This window comes from Ailuropoda melanoleuca, chromosome 10 (genome assembly GCF_002007445.2).
Source record: "Ailuropoda melanoleuca isolate Jingjing chromosome 10, ASM200744v2, whole genome shotgun sequence".
Classification (NCBI taxonomy): Eukaryota; Metazoa; Chordata; class Mammalia; order Carnivora; family Ursidae; genus Ailuropoda; species Ailuropoda melanoleuca.
The window spans coordinates 76319925-76341950 of NC_048227.1; the positions used below are offsets into that span (position 1 = coordinate 76319925).

The following is a 22026-nucleotide window of genomic DNA, read 5'->3' on the forward strand; positions in this document are numbered from 1 at the left end:
AACTGACTGAGCCACCCAACTGTAAAAAAGTTTTATCTTGATGAAGTCCCAATGGTTCATTTTTGCTTTTGTTTCCCTTGCCTTTGGAGATGTGTCTAGCAAGAAGAAAAGGTCCAAAAGAAGACCTTGCTGTGGCTGAGGTCAAAGAGGTTGCTGCCTGTGTTCTCCTCCAGGGTTTTGATGAATACCTGACTCATGTTTAGGTCTTTGATCCATTTTGAGTTTATCTTTGCATATGGTGTAAGAAAATGGTCTAGTTTCATTTTTCTACATGTGGCTGTCCAATTTTCCCAACACCATTTGTTGAAGAGACTGTCCTTTCCCCATTGGATATTCTTTCTTCTTTGTCGAAGATTAGTTGATCATATAGTTATGGGTCCATTTCTGGGTTCTCTATTCTGTTACATTAATCTATGTGTCTGTTTTTGTGCCAGTACCATACCATCTTGATGATTACAGCTTTGTAATAGAGCTTCAAGACCAGCTTTGTGATGCCACAAGCTTTGGTTTTCTTTTTCAACATTCTTCTGGCTTCTGGTCTTTTCTGGTTCCATACAAATTTTAGGATTATTTGTGCCAGCTCTGTGAAAAAAAGTTGATGGTATTTTGATAGGGATTGCACTGAATGTGTAGATTTCTCTGGGTAACATAGACTTTTTAACAAAATTTTTTCTTCCAATCTATGAGCGTGTAATGTTTTTCCATTTCTTTGTGCTTCCTTAGTTTCTTTCATGAGTATTCTATACTTTTTAGAGTATAGATCTTTTACCTCTTTGGTTACGTTTATTCCTAGGTCTTATCATTTTGGGTGCAGTTGTAAATGGGATTGATTCCTTAATTTCTCTTTCTTCTGTCTCATTGTTAGCATGTAGAAATGTAACTGATTTCTGTGCATTGTTTTTATATCCTGCCATGTCACTGAATTCCTGTATGAGTGCTAGAAATTTGGGGGTGGAGTCTTTTGGGTTTTCCACATAAAGTATCATGTCATCTGCAAAATGTGAGAATTTGACTTCTTCTTTGCCAATTTGCATGCCTTTTCTTTTTGTTGTCTGGTTGCTGAGGCTAGGACTTCTAGTACTTTGTTGAACAAAAGTGTTGTGGGCATCCCTGTCGTGTTCCTTACATTAGGGGAAAAGTTCTCAGTTTTTCCCCATTGAGAATAATGTTTGCTGTGGACTTTTCATATATGGCTTTTATGACATTGAGGTATGTTCTTTCTCTCCCTATACTGTGAAGAGTTTTAATCAAAAAGTAGGTTGTATTGTGTTAAATGCTTTTTCTGCATCTATTGAGAAGATCATATGGTCTTGTCCTTTCTTCTATTAATGTGATGCCTTATGTTGATTGATTTGTGAATATTGAACCACCCTTGTAGTCCAGGAATAAATCCCACTTGGTTGTGGTAAATAATCCTTTTAATGTACTATTGGATTCTGTTGGCTAGTATCTTGGTGATAATTTTTGCATCCATGTTCATCAGGGATATTGGTCTGTCATTCCCCTTTCTGGTGGGATCGTTGTCTGGTTTTGGAATCAAGGTAATGCTGGCTTCATAGAACAAGTTTGGAAGCTTTCCTTCCATTTCTATTTTTTTGAAACAGCTTCAGAAGAATAGGTATTAAGTCTTTAAATGTTTGGTAAAATTCCCCTGGGAAGGCATCTGGCCTTGGACTCTTGTTTGGCAGGAGATTTTTGATTACTGCTTCAATTTCCTTTCCGGTGATGCATCTGTCCAGGTTTTCTATTTCTTCCTGTTTCAGTTTTGGTAGTTTATAAGTTTCTAGGAATGCATCCATTTCTTCCAGATTACCTAATTTGTTGGCATATATTTGCACATAATACGTTCTTAAAATTGTTTATATTTCTTGGTGTTGGTGTGATCTCTCCTCTTTCATTCATGATTTTATTTATTTGGGACCTTTCTCTTTTCTTTTTGATAAGTTCGGCTAGGGGTTTATTGATCTTATTAATTATTTCAAAGAACCAGCTCTTAGTGTCATTGATCTGTTCTACTGTTCTTTTGGTTTCTGTTTCATTGATTTCTGCTCTAATCTTGATTAATTCTCTTCTCCTGCTTGGTTTAGGCTTTATTTGCTGTTCTTTCTTCAGCTCCTTTAGGTGTAAGGTTAGCTTGTGTATTTGAGACTTTTCTATGTGAATGGCTTGTGTTGCTCTGTACTTCTGTCTTAGGACTGCCTTTGCTGCATCCCAATGGTTATGAACAGTTGTGTTTTCATTTTCATTTGTTTCCATGATTTTTTAAAATTCTTTGATTTCCTAGTTGACCCATTCATTTTTTAGTAGGATGCTCTTTAACCTCCAAATATTTGAGTTCCTTCCAAATTTCCCCTTGTGATTGAGTTCAAGTTTTAAAGCACTATGGTCTGAGGGGCGCCTGGGTGGCTCAGTCATTGGGCATCTGCCTTCGGCTCAGGGCATGATCTCGGAGTTCTGGGATCGAGCCCGACATCAGGCTCTTCCACGGGAGGCCTGCTTCTTCCTCTCCCACTCCCCCTGCTTGTGTCCCTCTCTTGCTGGCTGTCTCTCTCTGTCAAATAAATAAATAAAATCTTTAAAAAAAAAAAAAAAGCACTATGGTCTGAAAATATTCAGGGAATGATCCCAATCTTTTGGTACCAGTCGAGACTGGATTTATGACCCAGTATGTGATCTATTCTGGAGAATGTTCCATGTGCACTTGAGAAAAATGTGTAGTCAGTTGCTTTAGGATGGAATGCTCTGAACATATCTGTGAAGTCTATCTGGTCCAGCATGTTATTCAAAGCCCTTGTTTCCTTGTTGATCTTCTGCTTAGATGATCTGTCCATTGCTGTGAGTGGGGTGTTAAAGTCCCCTACTATTATTGTATCAATGTGTTTCTTTAATTTTTTTATTAATTAGTTTATTTAATTGGCTGCTCCCAAGTCAGGAGCATAAATATTTACAATTGTTAGATCTTCTTGTTGGGTCGACCCTTTAATTATGATATAGTGTCTCTCTTCATCCCTTACTACAGTCTTTGGTTTAAAATCTAATTTGTCTGAAATAAGGATTGCTACCCCCTTTGTTTTGATGTCCTTAGGATAATAAATGGTTCCTCACCCCCTCCCTTTCAATCTGGAGGTGTCTTTGGGTCTAAAATGAGTCTCTCTGTAGACAGTTTATGGATGGGTCTTGCTTTTTATCGAATCTGAAACCCTATGTCTTTTGATTGGACCATTTAGTCCACTCACATTCAGAGTGGCTATTGAAAGATATGAATTTCGTGTCATTGTATTACCTGTAAAGTCCCTGTTTCTGTATATTGGCTCTGTTTCTTTCTGGTCTGTCTTACTTTTAGGCTCTCTCTTTGCTTACAGGATCCCATTTAATATTTCTGCAGGGTTGGTTTAGTGATCACAAATTCTTTTAGTTTCTATTTGTCCTGGAAGCTCTTTGTCTCTCCTTCCATTCTGAATGACAGCCTTGCTGGATAAAGTATTATTGGCTACATGTTTTTCTCATTTAGTACCCTGAATATATCATGCTAGGCTTTTCTGGCCTGCCAGTTCTCTGTAGATAGGTCTGATATCAGTCTAATATTCCTACCCTGGTACATTAAGGGCCTCTTGTCTTGAGCTGCTTTCAGGATTTTCTCTTTATCTCTGAAGTTTTCCAGCTTCACTATTATATGTCAGGGTGTTGATCTATTTTTATTGATTTTGTCAGGGGTTCTCTCTACCTCCTGGACTTGAATGCCTGATTCCTTCCCCACATAAGAGAAGTTCTCAACTATGATTTGGTCATGTATACTTTCTGTCCCTCTCTCTCTCTTTCTTCTTCCTCTGGAACCCCAATAATTCTAATATTGTTTTGCTTTACAGTATCACTGATTTCTTGAAACCTCCTTTCATGGTCCATTAGTTGTTTTTCTTTATTTTCCTCAGCTTCCTTCTTTTCCATCATTTTGTCTTCTATGTCTTCTGCCTCATTTAGTCTAGCTGTTAAAGTATCCATTTTAGACTGGATCTCAGTTAAAGCATTTTTAATTTCAGCCTGATTAGATTTTATTTCTGCACTAAGAGGTTCTCTATTGTCTTTTATGCTTTTTTCAAGCCCATAATAACTTTATAATTGTTATTCTGAATTCTAGGTCTGACATTTTACTTATATCCATATTGATTAGATCTATGGCAGAGTATTACCTCTGGTTCTTTCTTTTTTCGTGTGAATTTCTCTTTCTGGTCCTTTTGTCCAGAGAAGAATAGATGAACGAGAGAACGAAATAAGAAATATCAACAACAACCCCAGCAAAATACACACTAAATGAATCTGAAGAGGTCAGAAACAAAAAAAGAAAAGGAAATAAAAGAGAGGGGGAGAGAATATAAGCTCACAGGTGAACAAAACAGGGTGATCCACTTTGTCCTGGTTGTTTTTTGGTCTGTTTGTTAGAAGACACTAAATCCCAAAATTGCAAAGAAAGAAAAACATATATATACAAAAATAAAATTGAAAACAGTGAAAGAAGGCAGAAATGAAGGATATACCTATAAAATGTAAATGTAAAAATGGAAATTTAAAAAAGACTTAAAAATAAGGATTGACAAAATAAGAAACTAGTTGAAAAGGAAAAACAAGAAAAAAGAAAAAGAAAATTTGAAACTGAAAGACTAAAGACTCATGAGGAAAAGACCTCGAATTCTATATACTATTTTCCCCTAGTGCAGAAGTTTTTCAGTTCTGTGTGATCCATAAATTTGGTATTCACCCAATGTTCCTGCTTGTCTTCTAGGGGAGGGACCTGTTGCACTGATTCTTAGGTGTCTTGCCCAGGTGGAGTTGCACCAGCCCTTGCCGGGGGGCTGGGCTCAGTGTAAGCTACTTTGGGTTGCCCTGTGTGGCTTTCGTTCCCTGAAGGGGTTCACGTAGCTTGCAAAAGAGTGGTCACTTTTCTGTTTGTAGAATTGTAGCAATTCTTTTCTTAGCTCTCAGGTTGAATTCACAGGAGTTCAGAATGATTTGATAGATATATACCTGCATTCAAGGGACCAGATGAAACGCAGTCCCCTACTCTTCCGCCATCTTCCCTCTATTCTCCTTTTTTTAGTTCTTTTAGTGTAAAGTTAGGTTGTTTATTTGAGATTTTTCTTGTTTCCAGAGGTAAGCCTCTATTGTTACAAACATCCCTCTTAGAACTGCTTTTGCTGCATTCCAAGGATTTTGCACCATGTGTTTTCATTTGTATGTGTCTCCATGTATGATTTTCCCCCCTTTGATTTCTTGGTTGATCAAGTCATTGTTTAGTAGCATATTGTTTAGTCTCCATGTATTAAGGCTGGCTTTTAAAATGTGCCAGAAAAAGTAAAAACTGGGTATGTTTGCTAATATAGGTTTTTAAATCATTTTTTTCAATGTATTCTTTAATAAAAATGTACCATGTTTAAAATAAAAATAAATTTCAAGGTTGAAGGGAGGGAAAGATTAAATGTAATATATAATATATATATACGTTATCATGTTCAGTTATTGGTTATATGCATATACACTGTTTTCAAATATAATGACATATTTTAATGATAATTGAAGTGGATTTGTAATGTAATCATATTAGTTTTAATATTGTTTTCAAGTTAGATTATTAACATTGACATATTTAATTAGATAATATATAGATGCTCCAAATATAAACACTAATAAAACAGTCCTTGAATTTTAAATCATCAATTTTCTTAATTACCCAGAAGTAAACTTGAAATAAAATACCACATTTGATGTTAATCACAGAAAAATTGCAATAACACTTTAAAGTCCGTGAGAGGGAAAATAATGGGATTATTTTCTGAACATTTATTTTAAAGGGAGTTGTTATTCTTCCCATCAACAACAGGGGCTCTAAGTTCTTATTCTGTTGGTGATTAATACTTCATATACATTTAAATAAATTTATAAGAAAACTCATTTTTTTTTCTCCCTCCCATCAGTGGAATTTAAACCTCCTAGGGTCCCAGGTGATAGCAAAAGTGCCGGTCCTTCAGTTACAGAGTTACTCTAGCCTTGTAATGTTCATTTGCATTTTTCTTGTCCCACAGAGAAATGTACTTCCCATTGCTATACATGATATTCAGTTCAGTTGCTATATCCAGCAAATTTTAATATTCTTCTGGAGGATAAAACAATAGTGTATTTTTCTTGTACAAAAGAAGCGTTAAGTTATAGGGATTTTTTATATGTAGACATTTTTTCTTAACTGTTTATAATCATTTTATAAATAAATATTTCTTTTATATTTTTAAGATATTTATAAGAAATATTTTCATTTTATAAACACTGTATAGATTTTCTTCATGTTGCTCTTAAACATTAGAGATTTCCATTTCTACTAATGTTTACTCTTTACCCTTTATTAGGTTAACTGTTAGAATTTTTGCATAGAATATCTTTAGGCTTTTCTTCTTTTCTCATTTTTATTTTTTTTTATTTTTTTTTAAATATTTTATTTATTAATTTGACAGAGATAGAGACAGCCAGTGAGAGAGGGAACACAAGCAGGGGGAGTGGGAGAGGAAGAAGCAGGCTCATAGCAGAGGAGCCTGATGTGGGGCTCGATCCCATAACGCCGGGATCACGCCCTGAGCCGAAGGCAGACGCTTAACCTCTGTGCCACCCAGGTGCCCCATCTTTTCTCATATTTTAAAATTTCTCCTATTGCAGAAAAACATGCCATATTTCTATTATATTGACCTTTCCCAGGACTCAGTTTTTACTTCTAGTTTTGAAATGAGATAATTAATCAAGACACAAATAAGGACATAACTGACTTATCTTCAAATCTCTTTTTAGTATCTTTCTATATCCTTAAGCTAAATGATAGCAAGATACCAAGGAATGATTCACCTGGCCTGTTTGATCTGCAGAGCCTGTTTTATCACATGGGACCATAGTGGAATTGTATAAGGCCTGTGAGTGGGCGTGTACGAGGTAGCCTGGTTTGGGTAAGGGAGTATGTATGTGTAGTAAGAGAAGTGTCTTCTGAGAAAAATCTCTTCTGAGCTTAGAGCGCATGTTACATTGATGAGGAAAAGAGAGAAATTGGTGCTGGTTGTTAAGATGGTGACTATAAAATTTAAGACATTTGTCTTATTCTGTAATAAATTAGCACTCAGGTTAGTAGCATACATTATATAGTTAATTTTTCTATCTTTGATTAATTCTCTAGAAAACATGACTTAATTTGGCCTACATTGTGGATTTGTACATTTATAAAAAATAGAAAAAAAACACAACAAATGACCTAGGCATGATCATTGCATTATCTCAAGAGAGCTGCATACTGGTGGAAAGAATCTATATACCTCCTGTAAAGTTAGTTACATAATTAATTTATATAACAAAGGATATAAAATTGTGCTGTAGAGATTGTGCAACACAGAGCAAATGTAGAAATCATGGAAGAGCTTTCCTGGAGCACCTAAGAGACTTGTAGCTGCCACAGACAATTGCCAGTGAACAAGCTAGGATTTTATGAGATCCAAAATGGTGGATTTTTTGTTAGACACGGCCCTTTATACATGGAATTTCCATTACCATCTTGAGGAATTTATGCAAATAACATATGCCCTTAATAGGTAATATTTAGACAACAGAGTCTTTCCTAGTGAGCCAAATTCAACCCACCAAAGTTATCAACCTCACCAATCAGAGTCAGTGCCTGGGCATGCTTAATCAATACATCTGTCTTCAGATTCTAGGTATTCTCCAAAGCCCCTTTACCACACATGGTTCATCATAATAGTAATTCTTCAAAGGTTCACCTATATTGAGAGCTTGCCATTTGCCAGACACTATATTAAGCACTTTATATGCTTTTAAATGATTACAACATCCCTATACGTTATTATCTCCAGTGTGATAACAAAACTGAATGAGGTGATTTAAGTTACTTTTCCAAAGCTCCCAGTGACTTTTCAATAGAGCTATGTTTGAACTTAGGTCTGCCTTGCAAATCTTACTTTCTTTTACACTGACTGCCAATGCAAGACACTGAAAGCAGACATGGTTTTCCCAGTATATTCAACATTAATTAATTCAGCTCTTTATTCATTTACTTCTTGGGCTTAAAGCCCATGTTACCTCAATAAAGAATAAAGATAAAATGGGCTAAAAAATGAAAAATTTTAAATACATATAATATTAATAGGTACACACTTTTCCCCCCTACTAACTGTTGAGACTCTCCTCTAAGATTTAAAATATTGTGATAGTTACATGGGGTTATGATAGATTTCTATTCATCAGGGATTGTCGAATAGAGTCCTACCTTCTATGCAAGTGAAAAACACACTGGCCAGGTGCTTAGATATCTTTCTAGACCTTTTTTATTTTTTTTCTAATAGACAATTCTACAGTGTATTTTTCCCTTACAAGTGTTGGTGAGTTCTGAAGAGATATTTTGTTGGACTTCCCAAAACAGGACAGACTTCTCCTTAGTATGTTAGGTTAGCACAAATTCAACCTCCTTTTCCAACCCTCATTCACAATTTACATATCATTTTATAAAATGAGAACAACGTTACCTGCCGTTCTGAAATGTGAGAATGAGCAAGAAAGACATTATTTATTTAATAGTAAAGTTCTGTATGGTGAATCACAAAACTTGGATTTGTTCATGTCCTATTTTCTACAGATCAGTAGTTAACACAAAAAAACATGTAATGTTTAAAATAGATTATGAGTGGCATAGTAAAATATATTACTCTTAGAGAAAACAGAAATTAAAATTAAGAGCTGTTGGTAAGATGTTATTCCATAAAGAGTGCCTGAAATAGGATTTTATAAATATCAAATTGATGCTTCCTGTTTTTATTCATTGCCTATGGAATATTAGAAATATAAAAGCTTTATTATTTATAACCACAATTTATCTATAATATAACATTTAAAATGAGGTTTTGCTTGTCAGTGTTGCAAAAGCAATCATGAAGTGTGTTTTTTACCTGCAACCTAGCTAAATGTGATAGCGCACCTTAATTCTGTAAAATACACACTTTTCAGCCACTTGGTGAAAGCTAAGATCTGACGTTTTATCTTACCTTGACACTGATCTGCAGAGATGGTCAAGATTATTGTTTTTAATATCCAGTTGCCAGCAAGGATCTTATCACAATAATGCAGTGGCCCTTATATATTATCACTAGAACACTGTTGTACTCTTATAAATCAAAGATGATTGCTAACGGCAATTATTTCTCCCTATAAATGAGAGCAGGAACAAAATAGTGCAATGTGGCTGATCCCTGTGAAGAAAATGAGACTTTCCATAATAAAAGGTGATGGTAAAGCATCAGTTGACCCCCAGATGCTATTTAATGAACTATGGATTTGCTTGTGGGACATGTGATCACCCTCCATCCTTGCCCATTAAATGCCATCCTCTTTCTGCTCCCACTTACCCCCCAAGTGATACTTTCTATGCAAAGACCAGTATGTCTACTGTAGTTTTTTACAACTCGAAGCTGTGGCATGTTATTCAAACCCGGACATCATGGAATCTATAGAAGCAACTTCTGTTCACCCTATTTGCACTTTATCTGCATCTGTTTTGTTAGTAAAAGATTCTTTGAGTTTTTTGTCAACCTTCTTAGCATAGGTCCAGGATTATAAGATTGTAGAACAGCAACTATCACTCTGATTCTAGATAATTTTCCTAGTTATTGGCCCTCAGTCTCAAGGGTTTGTATATCACACTGAGAAAGCCATTCTATTAATGGAAGAAAGAGTTGTGCTGTTGAACTGTCATAGAAAGGAGGCTGATCACTATTTTTTGTCAGGCTTTATTTTAAGAGTAAACTCCGTTTGATTACATTTTTCACCCTGCTAGATCCAAGGAGTTCATTGACCTCGAACAACAATAGAATCATATGATCTTCAAGTCAGAGTAAGTCATATAAGTAAGATAGTCTAATTGTCTTTTCTGTGGTGTCCCTGAAGCAGACCATCTCCTGATGCCTGGAAGCATGCTGTCATGGTATGTCTCTAGAAGGTTCGAATCCTTGGCTGGCCACATACAAGTTGTGTGATGCCATTTAGTTAACTCTTCTAAACCTCATTTCATCATCTGTAAAATGGAAGCAAAATACTACACACACACACACACACACACACACACATACATACAAAGCACCTAAGCATAATACATGCTCAATAAATTCTAGGCATTATTAGCATCATGGTTATTACTTGACTACTTTTTTCCAAAAACATGTTTTGTGCAGCTCATCAGTTTCTGATGAAATATTTAGGTTAGGCTGACTTCTGGTTTTCTACAATTCTAATTCTAGGCTCTTCAAGTCACTGAAAACCCCTTTTATGACCACCTTATATTTTCTCCTCTCTTTAAGTTTTCACGTGGCAATGTTTATGGACTCATATATACAATTATTGCAACTATTTTACTCATCCTCTTTTAAATGAGGATATTAATAGCACTTTATAGAATTGCTGTGAACATTAGATGAGATAATGAAGGCAAGAAAAAAACATATTGCCTGCTATGTAGTGAATATTATATAGATAAAAGTTACTATCCCATTATTATTATAGTGCTTACAAAAAAGTTTCCCTTTTTTTTGGAGTAGTTATGCCATACTTAAGCCATATTGAACTTGTGTTATATATATATATATATATATATATATATATATATATATACACACACACACACATATGTACAGAATTTTGTTTAACATATATATTAAATAAAACTTATACACAAATATTTAAAAATTTAGTTAAAATTAAGATACAAAAAATTCTATTATATAATATATAATTATATAAACATATTTAATTATAAATTTATGTATATTATATACTTTTATATAATTATACTTACATATATCTTATGATAAATATTAAATCATATATAATATATAAAACAACTTGGTGCATGAACAAATTCATCAGCCTCATCTAAAGCCTCCAGAATACCTTTCCCTTTATTCAGAGAAATAATAGGCAAAAAAAGCCTTCTTAATCAGTTTAAAACCAGATTTTTATTTTAGAAGATATTATTTCTACATAATAATAAGCCCTAAATATATGCCAATCTAAAAGTTTCTTCTTGAAGGGAAAAGAGAAAGCAGAGAAATATAAAATCTGTATCCTAGGAAATATCAATGGCCTTAATATAAAAGAGTTAAATTAAAACATGAATATAAGTGTACAAATTTTATCTTTTGTTAAAAATGTTTATTTACTCAATTATCCCTATTTTATTAGAGCAGACAATTTATGTATCTTTACCTAAACTTGGTTAATGGATTTGGCCTTTTCAAAAATACTCAAAGCGCTCATTTCAGCTTCAGCTTTTTGGTGTGGACGTAGTGTGTGAGTTTTTTGTGACATTAAGCCAGTAGTTATTATGCGTGGGGGACTCTGGAAGAAATGCAGTATTTTGTACTAATTGCTAACAGAAAGATCTGTAATATCGGCTGCATGATTTGTCCCTTACATGAGCCCAGCTATAACGATCTGAATTTAGTACTGCATTTGTTAATATTAGACACAAATTTATCCTGACACTTTTATAGGCAAAGCCTCAGAAACATTTAGTCATGTAAAATATAATCATAGTCTTGAAATATTTGCTTTTGTTCCCATGCAGTTTAGCCAGGATCTCACTTTATAACCTACCTCTTGCTGAATAGAATGGGTGGGAGAGGTTCTTTGGGGGTCCTGATTATAAGATAGGTGTTAATTTACATTGAGCAGTTACTGCACCCTTATCAAAGAACAATTGTTTATATAATGTGAATATTCCATGTCTCTGTACACTCTTCAACTCTTCCCCCTCAAAGTGAATTAAATGTGGTTTTAATTTGCATCCATGTTTGTTGCCAGACATTTCAGACTTTTTGAGGGCAAATAAAAGTAAGCTTGTGGTATAAGTAAAGTATTTTGTGTCAGAATAAAATAGCAAACCATTATGTAAAAGGCACATTTCCCCATGTGTTTATCTTCTAACTGCATGAACTAGACTTATATAGAAGCTTTGGAAAAATCCCCATGGCTGTCATATCCATAAGTCTTTCTGACCCATTTGGACAGATGTTAGTATATTACTTGGAGCATACTATAAAACTTACCTTTCACTTATGGAAATGTGCTTCTGCTTTGTTCCTCAAAAAGCAAATACAGAGACCATAAGACATGGTACAATAATAGACCTTTGGACACAGAGACATAAAATGGCATGCATGAGTCCTTGAAAGAGCAATTAAATATATTTTTATTTCAACAACGGAAGATGAGGAACCAAAACAGATGGGCAGGGGGTAGAATAAATGAGAGAAAAATCAGTATTCATCATGCCCTTGGCATTCTAGCTCACCAATTTACTCTGTAGTGTATTACAGTAAATCAGATCTAGTTCTGCATTCCAGCGCTTGATTTATTCTTATATGAAGTAAAAACTGAGAAAACTTTTCCCTGGAAATTTCTGGAGCCCCCAGTGAGGAACCTGTAGCCACACTATTATCAGTGAGCTGACTCAATTTCTTCTTGGAAATAGTAGGTTGTAAATTATAAATGCGTTAGAGAAAGGGCTAGCAAAGGATTCCTGAAGAACACACTGCCCTAAAAAGCATGGTGAGACGTTCTGTTATGAAGTATCTCTCAAGAGCTTGAAAGTGAAAAGAGTATATTTTTTGCTTACATCCTGGGAATATCTACCCAAAATCCATCTTCACTAGAAGTTGAATGGAACTTTATAACAGTGTTAAAGTTGGCCTCAGTGGGAAAGGAGCCTTTGTATCCTTCCTAACTTTTAGTAAAATTAAGAATCATTCCTAATACTTGTTCTTAGCCTGCGAATTGCAACTGGTAAGTCTCTGATCTGAATTTGAACTCTAAATCACACTTGCGAAACTTGGCGAAGTGTATGCGTGACGTGTTGCTGCCACTCCAAAATTCAACAGCTTGAAACAGCAGCTGGATATGATACATCCTCAGGTTTCCGTAGGTTGAGAGTCTGGACTGGGCTCCAACGGATCGTTCTTTTGTTGTCATGTCTGGGGAGTCTCGGATAGCCCCCGTCACATGATGGGGCCGCAGCTGGAATGGTCAGGCCTGCTGTGCTTTTGCTCACAGCTGCGTCTCTTCCTCAAGAAGACTCATCTGGGATTACCCATAAGGTAGTAGGGCTCCAAGAATGTGAAAGCAGAAAATGCCGAAGCCCTTGAAGCTGAGGCTGACGAGTCACACAGCATTCCTCTGACACGCTCTTTGGGTCACAGTGCGTCCTAAATCCAACCCAGATTTAAGGGAAGGGAAATAGACTCTACCTCTTAATGGGAGAACAGGAAGGAAGTGGTGACCGTTTTTAATCCACCCCAGAACTGAGCATTGCCTTTATCTGGTCAATAACACATCTGTGTTGTTTCCTTCTTGATAACATTTCGTATCTTTTTTTTTCCTCCTCGCTTCCTCCATTCCAATAACTCTTTCCTGAGTCAAAACTGAATTACCTCAAAACAAACAAAAACCTGAATTACTTTATGTGGGTATCATAACAGCCGTATCCCGACATTCCTCCATCTCTGCCTCTCCAATCACAAGACACTTTTCTCTTAACATTGTTTTTATTCTGTTCTCCTGTTCCTCACATATCTCTGTGGTTCCTATCTCATTTTCACGTTTTCCCATTTAGATACTTCCTGTTTGGCTGTTTTTCTCTCCCTCCATCCCTCCCTCTCTCTGTTCCCTCCTTCTAACACTCTGCTCTTCTCCAAAATGTTTTTTGCTCTTCTTTTACAAAGATAGTAGTAACCACATATTTGTTACTCTACTGTGTGCAAGACACTATCTTAAACACTGTGACCAAAGGTGATTAAGGTCTCTTCTCTGGTGTGGAAGAAGCAATGTATAAATAAAGTAATAAGATACCTCATACACACGAGTGTTAAGGTAACAAGACCAAGGGACTGCAGTAGTGATTGGTGGAGACAGTCATTTCTGAGTCATCATGGCCTTCCCCTCTGAGGAAATAAGCCCTTGACCTGAACATCCAGGAGCCACACAGGGGAAGATGGAGAGAGAAGTGTCCTAGGCAGAGGACACGATAAGCAAAATGACGTCTTTCATCTTTAGGACTGAGTCTCCCTGAAGCTTATCATCTGCAACAGTAGTTCTAAACTCTAGCTGTGTGATAGGGCCATCTGTCATTTTTTAAAAATCCTGATGCCTAGGCCTTACCACAGACCCAAGAAATAGATGCTCTGAAGGCAGGGATGGCAGGTACCTGGATATCTGTATTTTATGAATCCCCATATGATTTTATTATACAGCCAGAATTGAGGCCGATCAACCCACAGCAGTACTGCTCAAACACTAACATGCGTGGGTCACATGGGAATCTTTCTAAAATGCAGATTCTGAGCCACCAGATCTGGAATGGGCCCAAGATTATGCATGTCTAAGAAACTCCCAGGTGATGGCAATGCTGCCGATCTAGTTACCACCAAACTGTGCTGTCCAGACCAGAAGTAACAGCATTCACCTGAGAGGAAGGTACACTCTCAGAGAATCAGAAGCCAGGTAACTCCATTGCCCCTTAAATCAGAATCCCTGGGAGTATGGCTGTCTTCTGTGTGTTAAGAAGATTGTTCAAATGATTCTGAGACCCACTAATGTTTGAGAACCAGACTGTGTCTTGATGTTTAGACAGAGTCAATTCGGCACCTAATTATGTTGCAGGTTGTGTTTTCTGTAATTGTTTCACGTAGACAGGTGTGTTAAAACTTCTCAAGCGCTAGCATGGAAGGGGGAGCAGGAAGGCACGATGCTCTGTGGTCTTCACTGAGTTTCCATGCAGAGCAAATTCTCTTTCATTCTACTTGGCAGAAGAGGAAGAGAATACAGCTCACGTTCCACACTTGGACTCCTGCCTCCAAAGCCTCTTTGTTCACTCTGCAGGCAAAGCCCCTGCAGGTGACACTCTACAGTTGCACGTGTCACCTGTACGGAGGTGGTTTCCTGAAAGCCCCGCTGGGGAAGTTGAATCCCTGCAAAGGGATATTCTAACTCACCTCTAACTGCTGTCCTATCAAAAACTCACCCCCTGTACAACTTCTCTTTCTTTACAAGCTTTAGTTAATGGCTTTCTCTCCATTAGGCAGCTCAGGGGGGTGCTATTTAGAGGACTCATTGAATTCTTGCCAGTTTGGGGCATGGTCCAAAGCTACTTCAGGTCTTGGTATTTGCCATGTTATGTATTTACCTCTCTTCCCATGTGCATAGTTTTGATACCTCCTTCTTCCAAATATATGCTAGAAATTATAACTGTCTACATGAACGCATATCATAAATATGGTGGTACGGGCTCCTTGGCATGGAGAAGCTATACACCTCATTGCTCTGTTGCAAAGGGTTAAAAAAAAACCAAGGAGCTCAAAACTTCAAACTGACTATGCATGTATTTAAAATCCTACAAAACAATTCATGTATTTTCATTTTAGAAATTCTGTTTATGAAATTCATCTAATAATGAAAAAACAATCCATTTTTTTCCTCTCTGCTAACTTTACCACCAGCCCCCTTCCACCACGCCAAGTTTGAATACTCCCTCTTTCTAATTATCGAAAAGATTATACATAGAACATTAGCACTTCTGGCTACTTAAGGAATAACATTTTCCTGGCCCTTAGCAATTATTTATCCACAAGACTGGATGAGGTTAATTAGCAAAGCAGGAATTGGTGGGAGTGCATGTAATGATGGGCTATGATAATGTGTTGAAAGGCTAAAGAGGAAAAGTTGGCAAATAAGTCGGTAAGTAAGTAAATACATACATATCATGAGCCAAAAACCACAAATTATAAAAAGAAAAGTTCTTTCTTTTGACTTTTCTTTTTTAAAAATAATTATTTTCAATAGATATCAAGCGGAAAAGTTGTACAATTTTGGGATATGCAGCATACATGGTACGTGAAACACGTGGAGACCCATTTGTTACACTCTCCAGTGCACGCCAACGGAGCACAGTATATTTGCATACTGTTTTAGACACAGGAACATGTCTTATTCCCTAGTTACAGATGTCCTCTAGATTGCTAATGTGGGAATTGCTGGAACATTTATAATGTTATATCCCATGTCTTACCTCTCATACTTCTGCAATATGCTCGTTCCCCTCAAAATCCATTTGCCCCTCCTCTTTGGTTCCTCAGCTTATGTCCCTGTCCCTATTTCAGCTTTTGGCCAACAGGCATGTCTGCTGTTCTGTTGTTCTTTTCCTCTTTTTTTCAACCGTCATCTATTTGAAACGTTAATTATCTAACATGAGTAGCATCATCTCTCACAGAGTTATACTTGGGCCATAAAATATTTCATAGCTGAAATCTTTGAACATCTGTCTGGGATCCTTAACAGAAGTAAATAGTCTATGTTGTTTCTCTTTCACAGTTTGTGGAGATGAATGCACAGGCCTCCTTCTTGGTGACTTGGCTCGCCTGGAGCAGATGGCCATGAGTATCAACCTCACTGGCCCGCTACCTGCCCCATATAAAATGCTGTATGGCCTTGAAAATACGACTCAAGAACTAAAGGTAGGTTGGAGTAGTAACAGCAAGAGCCAGGGAAAAGGTAACAGAAGTTTCCCAAGGGGTAGTGGCCAGAATTGGTAAATGTTCTTCCCATTGCCCCAAATCAAGGCAAGCAGCCAGGAGGGAAATTCAGAGACTTTCTAAACCAGTGTTTTTCAAATCTGAGTATTATACTATAACAGATTGCTATTAAGGGAAAGAGGCTTATGTACCCTCAGTGCTTTGCCTAAATCAGCTTTATTACGTTATTTAAATATGTACAAACATAAAATCAGGTATAGTTCCCTATACTTATAGCTCTATAAAATCAAAGCACATCAATCCTTACAAAAGCCTAAAAAGCCAATAAAATTAAAATTAAAAACATTAATATAAAATAACAGATGATTTTTGCTGAAAGCATCAAGAATATGACCGTGACTACTTCCACACAGGCTCTTCGATCAGTATGTATGTTATGTGTAACTCCTGCCATTCCACAGTATGAACCACAGAGTCCCTAGTAAGGCTAGGGTCCTAAAATGACATTCGGCATCACTTGACAAGGTCACATGATTTAGGGGCTCAACCTGCCATACGATCAGACATGCATGCAGAGGTCGCTGCTGAGCTCAGGTGGCCATATCCATTTCTCAGGTGCCCAGCCTGAGTTCCAGAAATGCTTACATTAACATTTAAGTTTCCTGTCGAATTGAAAACACAAGATTAAAATTTTGTACTAGAGAGCTAGCAGACCTTGGAAAACACTTCAGTGAGAACTAATTTGAAAAACAGTATTTTAGAACATTGTTAAAACTTTTGGTAGTGGGTGGGAGAGGAGGAAATGTTAAGGAAAGTGGGATTTCATCTGATAGCAAAAGATGGAAAGTGACTGCCGATGTGCTATTGGTCAATGATCAGGTATTTTTTAAGAAATTCTGGAATGTTTCGGTATTGTGCTTGGTTCCCTGGGAGTTTTATGACTCCTATATGTGGTCACTACCCCCAGGAAGCCTATAATCTATGTGGTGAAAGCAGTAATTTAACAATCAGGGTAATCATCATGTGTTTTGTAAATTTTTGACTTACAATATTGTACAAAGATTGGAGACACAGGTAATAATCGGAGTAACCAAGGAATACGTTATTAATGAGAGTGTAATTTGTGTTGGAACTTGAAGGATAGACACAATTTAATAGAGAAATATTGGCAAGGACTGAGGAAAAATCTAAGGTTTATTCACTAGACACTGGTGGACGCTCTTCTAGGGAGTATATTCTGTAATCTGGACCATGGCCTTCAAGGCAAGTATTATTATGCCTATTTTCCGGGAGAGGAAGCCAATAATGATGACAGCAAAAATACCTAACACTTATTGATGAGTACCTCTGTGTGAAGCAATTAACTCCCTAAGTCTTACATGAATTATCATGCATAAATCTTACAGAAACTCAAAGAGGTAGGAAGGAAGCACTGTATCATCCATGTTGTTTTCAGGTAGGGAAACTGAAACAGAAAAGTTACAGGTGAGGCACAAGACCACATGGCTACTAAATGCAGAGCCGGGATTGGAATAGAGGCACAATGACTTTAGGGCCAGTGAGAATGACACTACCTTTGTCAAGCTCCAAGAGAGAAAGTAACTTGCCTGGAAAGGCCCAGCCCACCTGCCAGCCATGAGACCTCCCTGGCCCGGCGGGGCTCGTACTCCTGCCTTGAGGCGAAGAGAGTGTGTGAGCAGAGGTGGAGCTGTGAATTCACAGGGCACGTCTGTCCCACGTGAGAAGGCAGGCATGCTAGTAAAAGATAAGGCTAGAAACTTGAGTGGGGCAGGGTGATATGAAGCACAACCTTGAAAGCTAGACAGAGGAATCCAAATTTACCTCGTAAGTCTCATATCAGAAAGGGGAGTTTCAATAAGGAAGATGCTGACTGGTTATTTTCCGTAGTCTCCCCCTTATCCACAGTTTCAGTTACCCACAGTCAACCATCGTCCGCAAGCAGATGATGCTCCTTCTGACTTATGAGAATTTCGAAGGTAGCCTCATGGGTGCCACGGCGCCTCATTATGTAAGCCTTCCATCATCTCTCATCATCACAAGAAGGGCGAGTACAGTCCAGTAACATTTTGAGAGGGAGAGAGCCCATTCACATAATTTTTATTACAGCATAGCTTTATAATTGTTCTCTTTTATCGTTGTTGTTCATCTCCTACTGTGCCTCATATATGAATTAGACTTTATCCTAGGCTCATATGAACGGGATAAAGCAGTATATCAGGGTTCAATACTATCAGCCGTTTCAGGCATCCACCGGGGGTCCTGGGACATATCCCCCACAGATGAGGGGGAAGTACTCTACATGGGAAGAATACCAAGAAAGGAGATTAACCGAGAAAAGCAAATACTTCACTAGGACATAAACAATTCTGAAAATACCACATAAGCACTGGATGTAGTAGTGAAAGGCCCAAATGGAAGCGTTTTTAATCTGTGGCCACCCCCTGAGCCAAGAGATACAGTCCTCTATCTCCTGAGGGCTGGCTGAGTGTTGGTCAAAACCACCTTGATTTTCCTTCAATTCCAGTCTTTCTTGATTCTGGGTTTGTGTCCTTCTCCTACAATTTCTTTAATACCTGGATACTTGAGATCCTATTCTGATACTTAAAAATGGTAAGCAAGTTATTTTACCTCGTCTTTCACTTCCTTTACCTGTGTCAGTGCTGTCCAGTTCCAGCCAGAGACCACTGAGAACAGAGTTGCATTTCTGAGGTCACTGCAACCAGGGACACTGCCCACCACTGGGCATGTGGGTGTGTCTCCATAAGAGGGTCATAGCAGTGACTCCCAGTATCTGGGTTTGTGTTGGGTGTTCTGGGGCAGGTGTAAGGGAGCAGGGGTTTGGACTGGATTGGGTGCTATTAGGAAGTGGGGTAATGGATTATTCTAATGAATCTTACGGAGAAGGAGGGAAGAACACAGTGAGGCTAAAGCTATAATGACCGAAGGGGCAGTGGTCACCCAGAGTCAACAGCAGATGGATTTTGGGTGCCTTTGTGGTCCACACAGAGACTATGGTTTTGTCTGTGCTTAGACAAGATTATGGAGTGGTCTCGTTTTCTTTCATTCATCACTGTCACAGGGTGACCCTGTCTAATGTCACTGTTCTGTGACATTGACTGTGTTTAACAGAAGAAAATGGCCTCTCTCTGAGTGCCCGGCCAGGGCCCTCTGTCAACGGCTCCCATTCTCTTTCTTTCCTGTAAACTCTATCTCTGTTGCTTGAAATGGGAGATTTGAACAACCAGACAGAGTTCATCTTGACTCTACCCCTTACTGGCCATGTGATCTTGTGCAAGTTTTAACTTTCTTTGAGCCAGAGTCTCCTCAGACACAAAACAAAATAACATTTACCTCATAGAATTGTTGTAAGAATTAAGTGGGGGGAAAAAAAGAAAGCCTGGCACATAGTAATTTTTCAATAAATGACTGCAATTTGCACTGCTTGCCAGGATATTCTGCATAGCACTTCATGTATTTGTGCCCAGGTGAAATGGTTTCTTTATCTTTTCTGTGAAGGCGAGAAGGCGAAATACTTTGTATATAAAGGAAAACTGTTGTGTTAAATGTACAACCCCATGATCACTGCAGAACCGTTTACTAAAATGTATGTGGAATGAAATCTCTTTCAGCACTTGCTCTCACCCCAGCGGGCCCCAGAGAGGCTCATTCAGTTGGCAGAGGGCAATCTGAACACGCTCGTGTCGGAAATGAATGATCTTCTGACCAGGGTAAGTTGGGAGGGTCATGAATCTTCTTATAGCAGATAGATCATGTATATTAAGGAAAATTACATCAAATTTCTGAAGCGCAAATGTTTTGTTTCTAATTCCCAGTTTGGTGCATGAAGGAGATGTATTTTGATTTGCCACTTCTGCACAAATAAAAACCCTGAAACTCAGTAGCATCAGAGGAAGTTGTGATACTCGGGCAGTGTCAAGGACAAGGGCTAAAAATATCAGCGTGACAGTATATTTTGAAAATTCTGTCCAGTCACACATACAAGTTTTTATCAATTTTGAATACCAACAGCACTGTCTTTGACTATGTAAGGAAAAAGAAAAACAAAGGAAAATACTTACAGACGCTTTGATCTCATCACGGGATATTTGCATTTGTATAGAAATACAGTCTAAATCAGTATTCCGACACAAAAGAGGAAATCTTTATTGTGAAAATCCAAAGCATTTAAGACACTTTGAAAAGTTAGAATGTAAAGTCCGTGTTACATTTATCAGACTTTTTAAGGAACTGCAAGAGGGTCAAGTTTCTTTTTGCTGTTAGAAAACAAAGAAAACAACATAAAGTCCGCCATCTTGTGGCCAGAAAAATGCATGAGCAGAAAACTGGCCTGCAATTTAGAGATCCAGTTCAATTTTCTAAGAGCTTTAAATGACAAAGAATATTGGAGCTAGAATGTTCTTACATATTATCTAGTTCATTTTCTGTTTGCTGGTTTAGGAAGAAATAACTTCAGGTCATGACAATGAAAAGAACTACCACTGGCCATACAATTCACTAAACTTAGGGACCTAAGTAGAATCCAGTCTCGATTCCCATTGGCCCAATACTCTTTCCACCTCGCAGGCATGATGCTGGTTTACGAAAATTTCCACAGAGAAATCAAACTGGCTTCTGAGCACATAACACTAAACAATGGCCCTGAGTTCACAAATAGCATATGAAACACTTTTTCAGAATCTAGTACCAGCAAGATAAGGAACAGTTTCTTGTCAGATCTAGTTAGATATTAATTAGATTAATAAGTACAGTGATCTTGTATTAAATTAATAGTTAATAACTTTGTATTTTCTATGTAAATACAATTAAATAAGAAATTTTAAACTGATCATAGCAAACAAAGTAAACTCAGTTCAACAAGCATTTAGGAATGTTCACCCAAGCTAAGTGTTTGCAGATGAAAGATAGAAAGGAAGCCCAGTCTTTGTCTTCAAGGAACTTCAGTCTAGTTTGTGTGTGTGTGTGAACATGTGTATGTGTGTGTGTGTGTGTGTGTCTGTGTGTGTGTGTGTATACATATGTATTTAGATGTGTGGAGGGTAATGTGGGAGAAGTGCATGCAAATATATAATAAAACATGATATAAAATAAAGGAGCAAGAAATGTACCTGAGAAACATAAATGGAATGATTTAATCTCTTGAAGGGTAATTAGGGAAACTTCCATGGAACAGGAGGCATTTCATTTATTCATTCATTTTAATACTTATTAGGCAACTACCATGCTCTTGGTTCTCTGTCAGAATGACAGACCCTGACAATAGAGGGATAAGCAAAACTGACACAAGCATTGTTTCATTGATGTGATTAGAACCTAATGATCAGAGCCTAGAAACACAGGAAATATTTTACTAGGAAAGTCAGACCTTTATTACGTCTTAGCC

At 37.4% G+C, this 22026-nt stretch overlaps 1 protein-coding gene across 5 annotated transcripts in view; it reads left to right on the forward strand.

The window, feature by feature from the left end:
* Nucleotides 1-22026, forward strand: part of LAMA2 (laminin subunit alpha 2) — a 610905-nt gene that overhangs the window by 450818 nt on the left and 138061 nt on the right. For all 5 annotated transcript variants that reach the window (XM_034669120.1, XM_034669119.1, XM_034669121.1 and 2 more), the window contains 2 exons: nucleotides 16444-16586; nucleotides 20255-20353. In XM_034669120.1, the coding sequence (XP_034525011.1) occupies nucleotides 16444-16586; nucleotides 20255-20353 (242 nt within the window). The remainder of the gene's footprint in view (nucleotides 1-16443; nucleotides 16587-20254; nucleotides 20354-22026) is intronic.